We start from the raw sequence: 12,260 nt of genomic DNA on the forward strand, positions 1-12,260 counted from the left end.
AGACTTATTTGCCTGCTGACATGCCCTGAGCCCCTAATGCATCTGCTCTGTTAAACTGGGAGAGTAACAAGTATTATAAAGTTGCTAAAAAATATGTTAGGGTAGGACATATGGTAATGACAATATGAAGGGGCTGAAAATTCCTTACTAATAAAACAGCCTTAAAAACAGAACAAACATACTGCTGGGTACAGTGGTGCACGCCTGTAATCTTAGGGACTCAGGAGGCTGAGGCAGGAGGATTTCGAGTTCCAAGTCAGCCTTAGCAAAAGTGAGGTGCATAAGTAACTCAGTGAGACCCTGTCTCTAAATAAAATACAAAATAGGGCTGGGGATGTTGCTCAGTGTTTGAGTGCCCCTGAGTTCAATCCCAGTACCAAAAAACCTCACCAAAACCAAAACCAAAAACAAACAAACAAAAAACCCCAAACCAAACCAGAACAAAACTATTATAAACAACCATCTGAAGGTAATGGCAAATAATCAAAAACAGGCAGAAAATTGAGCATTTACACTTTAAAAATGCATGAAGTAAGAAGAGTCTGTGGCCTTCTTGCCTGAAGGTACTTCCTAGTTTCCTGGGTCAGAGAGGGAAATGAAGCCTTATGAGTCCAGGGAGAGGATGACAGAGTTCAAAGTAATAGAGAAGCTACTAATGTAAAGAAGAAATTTTGGAAGCAAGAAAGTCACATAAGACCTAAAATAAAAAATATGAGTACAAACTGTCCAAATTCTGAGCTGTCCAAATTCTCTGCAACTGTATGAGAGATTCCAGGAAGCCCAGCTGAAAGACAGGTAGAAACTATGATGGGCTGTCCACTCTGCAAGACAGAACTGGTTTTGGTGAGATATGGGAGTTTCTTTTGCCTTTGAATGGATTCTTTCCCCAAACTGCACATACCTCAAGCTTCTGACAGCAAGAAGTCTTACTGGCTTGATGTATCAGAGGGTAGACTTGGATCTGGAAAAACTACTAAAAATTTAGGTGACATCTGTAAAGCATGGGAACCACTAAGTAGGTAAGCCCCAATATCTGAATGTAATCTCTGTTTATATACTTGGCTGACCCCTAACCCACACAGGATGCTGTGACTGGAGATGGGGGTGAGGTAGGCTAAAGCAACAGCCACCTGAGCAGTTAGCAGTCAAAACACTGGTGCAGACAATCATCTACTGACTATCATAGGAGAGAGAGTCTGCAATTTGAATCAGGTAAGTTAACAGCCTACTAGAACAACAAAAACAAACAAACAAACAAAAAACCCAACAATCCTCAGAAGAACAAAATAGATTTCAGAGTTGTGTAAGGAAAACCTTCAATTCCTGTTTTCAACCAAAAGTTCCAAAAAAGAAAACTCTGACCCTCTTAGAAAAGAAGCAGTTAACAGAACCTGATTCTGAGAGAGCGTCCATGGGCTTAGCAGACACTAACTTCAAAACAAATGTTATAGTTAAGAGGAAAAACAGTATTATTTAGTGAACACAGAATCTCAAGAAAGAAGTAGAAACCTTAAAAAATAACCAAACAAATTCTGAGCTGAAAGGAATAATAATTAAAATGAAAAACATTCCTATATAAGCTCAAGAGAAAATCTGAAATAGCAGAAGAATGAATCAGTAAATATGAAGATAGAGCATTAGAAATTACCTAATCTAAAGAACAAAGAGTAAAGAGAAGTTAAAAAAAAGAAAGCCTTAAAACCTGTGAGACAGAATCAATTTATTTAAATTTGTGTGTGTGTGTGTGTGTGTGTGTGTGTGTGTAATAAGGAGTCAAACCCCAGAACACTCTTAACACTGAGCTACATCCCAGTCCTTGTTATTTTTCAGAAAGGGTCTTGCTAAACTGCCAAGGCTGGACTTGACCTTGCAATTCTCCAACTTCAGCCCCTGGAGTATCAGGGATACTAATCAGGAGTATCAGGCTTGCACCACTGCACCTAGCTCATCAAAAGGTTTAATACATGTGTAACTGAAATTCCAGATGATGAGGAAAAAATACTTAAAGAAATAATGACTATAAGCTCCCCAAATTTTGTGAAAACCATCATTTTACAGGTCCAAGAAACTCAATATGCCTCAAACATGATAAAGGAAAAGAAAACCACACCTAGGCACAACAGAGTCAAACTTCTAAACTTCTAAAAGATAATGATAAAATCTTGAAAGCAGCAAGATAAAACAAACACATTACATACAGGGGAAATGACACAATTGATGGCTGACTTGTTATCAGAAAAAATGCAAGCCAGAAAATAGGGTCTAAGTTACTGAGACTGGCCTCCAACTTGGGGTCCTCCTGCCTTAACCTCCTGAGTAGCTGCAGATTACAGATGTATGCCATGATGTCCAGCCTTTTACATTGGTACCATGGATTGAACTCAGGGGCACTCACCCACTAATCCACACTCCCAGCCCTATTTTGTATTTTATTTAGAGATAGGGTCTCACTAAGTTGCTTAGAGCCTTGCTTTTGCTGAGGCTGGCTTGGAACTCACGATCCTCCTGCCTCAGCCTCCTGAGCTGCTGGGATTACAGGAATGCACCACTGTGCCTGGCCAGGCTTTTACATTCTTAAATGACATGCAACCATTTAAAGCAAAAGTCGTAACAGTGTTGAGTTTACAATGTATATACAGTGTTCTGCATCTGTGGATTCAATCAACTGCAAATTGAATAATACTGGGGAAAAAACTGTAGTGAAAATGTACAAACTTTTTTCTTGTCATTAATTCCTAAACAATACAGCATAATAATTCTTTACATAGTATTTACATTGTACTAGATGTTATAAGTAATCTAGAGATAATTTAAAGTACATAGGAGGATGTGTGTAGGCTATATGCAAATAATATGCTACTTCAGGACTGGAGCATCTTTAGATTTTATAATTATTTGGGGGTCCTGAAAACAATCCTCCAAAATAAGGGTTGATGGGAGGTATATATGACAGCCGGATGAGATGGCCTGTGCCTGTATTCCCAATAACTCAGTAGTTTGAGGCATAAGGATTTCAAGGTTGAGGCCAGCCTCAGCAACTCAGCAAGGCCCTCAGCAACTTAATGAAATTGTCTCTAAATAAACATACAAAAGGACTGGGGATATGGCTCAGTGGTAAAGCACCTCGGGTTTAATCCCCTGTGCTGAAAAAATTTTCTTTCTTTCTCTATTTCTTTCTTCCTTTCTTTCTGTACTGAATACTCTACCAATAAGCTACATCCCCAGAACTTTTTAAATTTTGAGACAGGGTCTCACAAAATTGCTTAGGGTCAGGCTAAATTGCTGAGGCTGGCCTCAAATTTTTGATTTTCTTCACTCAGCATCTCAAGTCACTGGCATGACAGGCATGCACCACCACGTGTGGCTCCAAAAATTATTATTACTTTTAATAGTTATTTTTAAAATTTTTTTCTTTCCACATTTTTCTATTGGTGCATTATAACTGTACATAATGATGGAATTTGTCTTTACACATTCGTACAGGCACACAATATAACAATACAATTTGGCCAGTACCACTCCCAGGCACTTCCTTCCCACTTCCCTCCCTTTCTCTCGCTTGCCTGATCCCTTTCCTCTACGGATCTCCCTTTGATTTTCATGAGATCCCTGTTCCTCCCTAAAATTAATTTCTTAGCTCCTACAAACAGGAGAGAAACAAAACATTTGAGAGAAACAGAAAACAGTCAAATGGCAGAATACAACCTTATCAATAAATAATGGTACACTCATACATTGCTGGTGGGGTTGCAAATTAGTGCAGCCACTCTGGAAAGCAGTGTGGAGATTCCTCAGAAAACTTGGAATGGAACCATTTGACCTAGCTATCCCACTCCTTGGCATGTACCCAAAGGACTTAAAATCAGCATACTATAGTAATGCAGCCAAATCAATGTTCATAGCTGCTCAATTCACAATAGCTAGATTGTGGAACCAACCTACATGCCCTTCAATAGATGAATGGATAAAGAAACTGTGGTATATATACACTGGAGTATTAGTCATAAAGAAGAATAAAATTATGGCACCTGCAGGCAAATGGATGGAATTGGAGAATATTATGCTAAGTGAGATAAGCCAATTCCAAAAAACCAAAGGATGAATGATTTCTCTGATAAGTGGATGATGATACATAATGGGGGGTGGGAGAGAGGCAAGAATGGAGGAAGGATGGATTGTATAGAGGAAAAAGAGGGATGGGAGGGGTGGGGAAAGGAAAAACAACAGAATGAGACAAACATCATTACCCTATGTACATGAATGATTACACAAATGGTATGACTCTACTTCATATACAACCAGAGAAACAAGTTGTACCCCATTTGTTTACAATGAATCAAAACATATAAATTATAAAAAAATAAATAAATAGTGTAAACATAAATGAATAAATGCTTCAATTAAAGAATGAGATTGTGAAACTGGATAAAAAGGCAATTCTCAACCACATACTATTTATAAGATAATTCCTTAAGTTAAAAAAACACAAAGAGTTGAAAATAAAAGGGCAGAAAAAGACATGTCATTCAAACATAAGAAACCCAGTGTGACTACAACAGTATTAAACAAAACAGACTTCGAGACAAGCAGTTTTACTACATAGAGAAATATATTATAATGGTAAAATATATTTTTATAATTTAAAATATCAATATTTAAAAAGACAAATAGTTGGGCATGGTTGTGCATGCCTATAATCCTAGCAACTCAGGAGGCTGAGGAAGGAGAATTTAGAGTTAAAGGTCAGTTTGGAAATTTAGTGAGACCCTGTCTCAAAAACTAAAAAGGACTTGAGGATGTGACACAGTGGTAAAGTGCTCTTTGGGTTCAATTCCCAGTACCACAAAGTAAATAAATAAATAAATATTTAAATAAATAGATAAATATTCCACATTCATCAATTCACAGACTTATTGGGTGGGGTAAGACTGGACACAGGGGCACATGCCTATAATCCCAGCTACTCAAGGAACTGAGGAAAGAAGATTTCAAGTTTGAAGCCTACCTGAGCAACTTAGTGAGAATCTGTCTCAAAATAAAAATAAGTAAATTAAAAAAAGGCTGGGAGGTAGCCTAGTGGTAGAGTGCTTGCCTCTCATGGGTCCAATTCCCAAAACCAAAAAAAGAAAAAAAAAACCTCATCAAGATATTTGTAGAAATATCCATATTGATTCTAATATTGAAGGACTCATATCTCATATATCATATTTTAAAACTACCAAAGTTAAGATAATATGGTATTGATATACTGATGTAAAAATAAAAGACTCAATGGAAAAAGATTAAAGCTCAGAAATAGTACCATACGTTATAGTCCAATATGTAAAAGGCCAATTCATTTTTAACAAAGGTGCCATGGTAATCCAATAGGGAAAGAACAAGACTGTTATTACAACAAATGGTAAGACTTACAACAGGGCTGGGGAGATAGCTCAGTCGGTAGAGTGCTTGACTTGCAAGCACAAGGCCCTGGGTTCGATCCCCAGCACCACAAAAAAAAAAAGGACTTACGTGGGGGAGGGGGTAAGGAAACTTGACCCTTAAACCCATAGCAATACTCAAAAATTAATCTGGAAGAGACTGTAGTCTTAAATAATTAGAGTTTGCAAAATTAAAGACTTGTTCTTCAAAAAACATTACTAAGAAAATTAAAAGGCAAAACACATGACTGACAAAAGACTTATATATAAAGCATATATAAAGAAACCTTACAATTCAATAAATAAGGCAAACAACCCAATAAAAAATGGACAAAAGATTTAAACAGATGCTTCACAAAAAAAATAAATAGCCAATAAGCACATGAAACGATGCTTATCATCACATACCCACCAGAATGGCTAAAATTAAAAACACTGAGGCAAATGTGTACCAACAAGAAATCAACAACACTGCTGGTGGGGATGCAAAATGGTACGGTCACTTTGCAAAAACAATTTATCAGTTTTTTTATAAAGTTAAACACACTGACTACATGACCCAGAAATTCTACTTTAGGTATCTACTCAAGAAAAATGAAAAATTGTCCATTCCTTGTATGCAAATGTTCACAGCATTACTCATAATAACCAACAACTGAAAGCAACCTAAATGTCCATGAATTGTGAATAGATAAATAAATTATGGACCTTATAATGCAATACTACTCTGCAATTAAAATGAAAAAAACTACAGACACATGCAACAATATGGATGAATCTCAGAAATATACTATGTGAAAGAAGCCAAAAACAAAAGACTACTCATGATTCCATTCATATGAAATACTACAAAAAGTAACCATAGTGACAAAAAATGGATGCCTCAGAATTGAAAGGGAAATTAATGTAAAGGGCATGATGGAACTTTTTGGAATAATGTGCTAGACCTATGTGCCCAAACTCACTGATGTGAAAATGGGTGTGTCTTATTAAGTGTAAATTATACCTCAAAACAGTTGAAAAACACAAACATATTAGCAATTTCTTGATCAATAAGAAATGAAAAAAATGGATAAAATAACAGTTTGGAGTTCAAACTCCAGTACCCCTACAAAAGGAAAAAAACAAAACAAAACACTTTTTTAAATTAGGGGATTCAACATGTTAAGGAAAATTATGTAAAACATAGATAAGACAGAGAGGATTGCACTGTCTTTTTTTTTAACTTTTTAAAAGATATATTTTTGGTTGTCAATGGATCTTTTTATTTTATTTATTTATTTATATGCAGTGCTAAGGATCTAACCCAGGGCCTCACACATGCCAGGCAAGTGCTCTACCACTGAGCCACAACTCCAGTCTCTGTAGTCTTTTTAATGTCACATCAAGGATTGTTTAACAGGCTCACCCAACAATTATTTAATTCTCTCATGAAGTCCCATTTGCTCTCTATTATTTTATTTTTATTTTTTAAAAATTTTGATGCTGGAGATCAAACTCAGGGCCTTATTCATGCTAAATATGTGCTCTACCACTGAGCTACATCCTTTATCCCAACTATCTACTAGTTAAAGTACAGACATTGTAAAGTTACACGTTAACTTGTTTTCTTAACAGAACTGGAATGATTTCTATCTAGTAGAAAAGATAACATCATAGTTTATGGGTTTATTGCTTTGTAGGACATTAATCAGTTTTGTATCTAACTTGCAATCTTTTTAAATATTCTTTTTTCAAATACCTATAAATACATGGGTCTTTAAAAGATGTTTTGAACCAATTTCCCCTGCTGTTTTTTTTTTTTTTTTTTTTTGCGATGCTGGGGATTGAACTCACGGCCTTAGTGCTTACGAGGTGAGCACTCTACCAACTGAGCTATCTCCCCAGCCCTGCTGTTTCTTGAAACCAGTGATTTGAAAAGTTTTGACACAACTTCATTTTATAACTATATAATAAGCATGCTTTTAATTTTTTAAAAAATCATACTTATTGAATAGTTCGAGTTCCACTCCAAATCATCTAGATACACATCTCTGATAACATTTCACCTAATCTAAGTCACAGATTACACTGGAAGTGGAAACTTGGAGGATTTATTTCTCTGTACACTGTACTTTACAACTTTATGGAAATCTTAATGGAGTCTCCTTTCTTTTACTCCTAATGTTATAACCCGCCACGTAGATATATTTTAAAGCCAATTTCTCATCATTTGCATAAAGCTTCAGAATATAACTTCTTCATAAACAATGTGATTTAATTTTAATTTAGAAGTCAATACTTTGTTTCTTAGATACTTCTTCTTCATCACCAACTTCATCTTCAGTGACCTCAGATCCAGTGGTATATTCTTCTTCTTCTGAAAATAATGACTGTTGTTTCTAAATTAATAAACAAACACATAATTACAAGTGTATTATTATCACATCTCTAATGAATTCCTTAAAACACATTTACCTATACTTATTTTTGGAAGAATTTAAACAAGAGCTTATGAAATGATACCTGTCTGTCTAGCAAAACATTCAGGATATGGTTATAGAAATTTCTATGTTCAGGGCTGGTGCTGTAGCTCATATGTGAGTTCCTAGGTTTGATCCTCAGCTCTGAGAAGTTCTACTTTCTAGATTGCGTTACATCTAATTTTTAAAAAAAATTTTAGTTGTAGACAGACACAATACCTTTATTTTATTCATTTATATGTGGTGCTGAGAATTGAACCCAATACCTCACAAGTGCTAGGCAAGCACTCTACCAATGAGCTACAGCTCCAGCCCCACACATCCAATATTTTTAAAAATAATTTTTAAGATGTTGATGGGCCTTTATTTTATTCATTTATTTATATACAGTGCTGAGAATCGAACCCAGTGCCTCACACATTAGGCAAGTGCTCCACCACTGAGCCACAACCCCAGTCCCTACATCTAATATTTTAAAATTTATTTCCTTCATAGAATCTAGAAAAGTAATAGATAGGTAATCAGTATTTGTTGAATTGAACTTCTGTCACTCAACTGAACATGTTATTTGATGTTAAGGTTAAATTACAACACAAAGGCTGGTATTAAAGTTGTCTCATAAACAAATACATGTGCACACTGTCTCAGTGAATGTGGCCTGTATTACTTAAACATTTCTGCATCTATCGGTTCTGTTGTCTGCTATCCCTAACCCAAATTTCTATCCTATTTTTATGAATACTAATGGGAAATGGCATACAGTTGGCAAGCAGGTTAAAAAAAAGAATCAATCAATCAATCAAATAATGAGACTTTAATAGATTTTTTTTTATTTGTTTAATGTTCCAAATGTGATTTAAAGTGACTTTAAAAAGTCTTTTAACAAGATCTATAGCTTATGCAATCAGATAATGGAGAAGATTGTGTCCCTCTAAAATAATCTAATGATATTTTCATTAAGTGCAAAATTGAAGAAGATGAAAAAGTAGATATATATTTAACTAAAATTTATAAAATTATTCACTAATAATATTCTATTAAACTAAACTTTAATTTAGGAAGAAAGAGAGCCATGAAAGGTGAATATAATTGCTTGCTTACCAATTGCAAAGTCCAGCTTTTCAGTGACAAGAACTGTAAGACAGAGGAATAAGAGATTACTAAATCTGCACCTACTCACATTACAGCTCCTTATTTTCACATGGATATTACAGAAGAGTCAAAAAAATGTTCCCTTCCAGGTTGAAATAACTTAAAATTCAGGCTGAAACTGATTTATTAATGTATCTGTCTTTTAAATCCTCTGTTAAGAGGAGAATGTGGATATTTAAAAAAAGCAAAAAGGGTTGGAGGTATAGTTCAGTGGAGGGTGCTTGCTTAACATGCACCAGATTCTTGGTTCAATTCCTAGCACTATAGGAAAAAGAAAGAAGAAAAAGAAAAAAATTTCACACTTTCCAGCATCATTTCCAAACGACAAGTAAATCACTATGTAAAGATAACACAATTTTTGTTATTTTTTGAACTACTTCAATAACTTTTTTTTTTTTTTTTTTTTGGCACCAGGGATTGAACTCAGGTGTATCGACCCACTGAGTCACATCCCCAGCCCTATTTTGTATTATTTTGTATTTTATTTAGAGACAGGGGCTCACTGAGTTGCTTGGCACCTCACTGTTGCTGAGGCTGGCTTTGAACTTGTGATCCTCCTGCCTGAGTCTCTTGAACCACTGGAATACAGGCATGCCCCATCGCACCCCAGCTTCAAACACAATATTTTTTTTTGGTATTGAGTATTTAACACAGGAGCACTTAACCACTAAGCCACATCCCTAGCCCTTTTTTAATGTTTTATTTTGAGACAGGGGTTCGTTAATTTGCTGAGGCTGACTTTACACTTTTTGTGATCTTGCCTGTTTACTGAGCCGCTAGGATTACAGGTATGTGTCACCACACTGACCTTCAATCACTTTTTAATATTTATATTTTGTGGAACCACATGGATTATATAATTTATTGTTTGACATATAATTCATAAATAAATGTTAATGAATAAATATTTATATAGTTGTCTTGTTTTTCCCTATCCCAAGTAAATTAATTCTACCTCAACCAACACAAAGGTAGGAAGTTCACAGTCAAACAGATTTCTTGGTTCTTAGTAAAAACAGTCAAAGAAATCAAAAGGAATCAAGCTTTCTGGTCACCTTAAAAATAGTTTTGAAATGTTTGAAAAAAATAAATATATTTCATACCAAAATGTTCTAGAACAAAGAAGGGACAAAATATTCATTCATACTACTTTCACTTCTCAAAATATGACCTATTATAAAAATCCTCAAAACCATGGAGGTTATTAATTCTTTGAGGGCAAGGAATATATCCTATCACTCTTATCAACTCAGCATAATACCTTGTTATGATTAGATAGTTCAACTTCAATTAAATTGACCAAGTTCTTGTCAAAGATGAAATGTCATCAATTGTTCATATGAAGAATAAGTAAAATAAGTTACTCACAGCATTGAGCTCTCCAGTTTTGGGTCCCCATGGTGTATTTGGCTCCAGTAAAACATCACATTCCAGACCCTTTTCATCAGAGGAGACAACTGCAGGATCACTTGAAAGAAAACACATTTTTGTGGAGAAGTGTGCAAATTCTTAAAAATTTAAATGAGAATATTTTTAATTGCAAATGTCTTATAATCAATCTTAAGAAAAACAGTTTCTGCCTTAGGCCCTGGATTAGATCCTCACACCACAAAAAAGAAAGGAATACAGTTTATGAATATAAGAATTCCACTTCAACATTTTCATTTCTTAATTCATTTAGAAATTCCTCTTTATGGAAAGATGACCTCAACCATCAGTACTTTTTCTACCTGTATCAATTAAGCAATTAAAAAGGGCTTGGGCTTGGGTATAGGGGTATAGCCTGGAGGTAGAATACTTGCCTAGCACATATGAAGTTCTGGGGTCCATCCCCAGTAATAACAAAAAAAAAAATGGGAGAGGGAGTAAAGAAGGAAGAGGAAGAGGGAAAGAAGAGGAAGGAAGGAGGAGGAGAAGGGGTGAAGTAGGAGAGCTTAAGCAAATGTGGAAAAAAAAACGAAAAAAACCTCAAAATTGGAAACAATCAAAAAAATTGACAAAAGAAAAAGTTGGTTCTTTGAAAAATTGGATTTAGAATCCCAACTTTTTTAATCACCAAGAACTCTTCATTAGTTTTTTTCTCCTCTTGGATCTCAGATATTTTTAAGTATTTTGCCTATCAAATAAGTATTCACTTACTCTTATTGTAAGCTAACATATAAATGCAGTTATGCTATCTGAAATAATGGAAACTATCTAAGGACTGACATTATTGATTTTGGGAAGCACTAGATAATAGGGGATTCTGAAATGGGAATCACTGAATAAGGCTGTAATCCAGTGTTGTTGGAATTTTTTTTCCCCCTCACCTAACCGAATCTTTAGAAAAAGGCACAACAATGACATCTTTGTGCTTATGCAGATCATCCAGTATTCTAGCAGTTGGACAGGACAGCAAATCTCCACCTTCACCTCGATCATGAAGCGCAACCATGTGGTCCCTCACTTTACAGCCCTGTCATGTAAGAGATACTAAATTAGAGTGGCTGGTTAATTAACAAAAACATTTCTTAGAAGATCACTGTTCTTATTCTTCTTTGCTTAGTCAAATCATCATATTGAAAAACATTTCTTGAGGAAATAAACACAGTAAAGAGAATGAAACATAAGTATACAGTTTCATAAATACCCAAGAATATCCATTTAACCACCATCTACATTATAAAACAGAAAACACACATGCACATATGCACCTGCATGTGCACACGTAAGAGAACACTCAGGAATTGCCCATGGGCCCATTCCTGATCATTTAACTGCCTCCCTTCTCCCAAAAGATAATTTCTATCCTCTATTCCAATTGTATGGTACATTCCCAGCCCTTTTTTAAGCTTTTGAGAGTGTCTCGCTAAGTTGCCAAGGATAGCCTAGAACCTGTGATTCTTCTGCTTCAACCTCTCAAATTGCTGGATTACAAGTGTGTACACCTGGATTACTGTCTGTTTTTTTTTTTTTTATTGATTTGTAGGATTCAGATCTATATAGGTCAGTTTGGTCAGCATTTACATCTTTACAATGTTGAATGTTCCAATTTCTGAACATGGTACAACTTACGCATTTCAAAATTTTCCTTATTTTCTCTCAATAATGGTTTGTTTTCTGCATAGAGTTCTTGCACATATTTTGTTGGATTTATTCCTAGGTACTCACTTCTCACCCATGCAGCATGTGATTCACCTTTGGTGCTTTATAAATATTTTTTGTATAGATGATGGTGATGAAGAGC

At 35.2% G+C, this 12,260-nt stretch overlaps 1 protein-coding gene across 7 annotated transcripts in view; it reads right to left on the minus strand.

Annotated features, from left to right (window-relative positions):
- The window catches only part of SANBR (SANT and BTB domain regulator of CSR), a 72,727-nt gene that overhangs the window by 9,776 nt on the left and 50,691 nt on the right, over nucleotides 1-12,260 (minus strand). For all 7 annotated transcript variants that reach the window (XM_079109704.1, XM_079109703.1, XM_079109707.1 and 4 more), the window contains 4 exons: nucleotides 11,344-11,489; nucleotides 10,403-10,502; nucleotides 8,984-9,016; nucleotides 7,702-7,801 (listed from right to left, as the gene is read on the minus strand). In XM_079109704.1, the coding sequence (XP_078965830.1) occupies nucleotides 7,702-7,801; nucleotides 8,984-9,016; nucleotides 10,403-10,502; nucleotides 11,344-11,489 (379 nt within the window). The remainder of the gene's footprint in view (nucleotides 1-7,701; nucleotides 7,802-8,983; nucleotides 9,017-10,402; nucleotides 10,503-11,343; nucleotides 11,490-12,260) is intronic.

This window comes from Sciurus vulgaris, assembly GCF_902686455.1.
Source record: "Sciurus vulgaris genome assembly, chromosome: 14".
Classification (NCBI taxonomy): domain Eukaryota; kingdom Metazoa; phylum Chordata; class Mammalia; order Rodentia; family Sciuridae; genus Sciurus; species Sciurus vulgaris.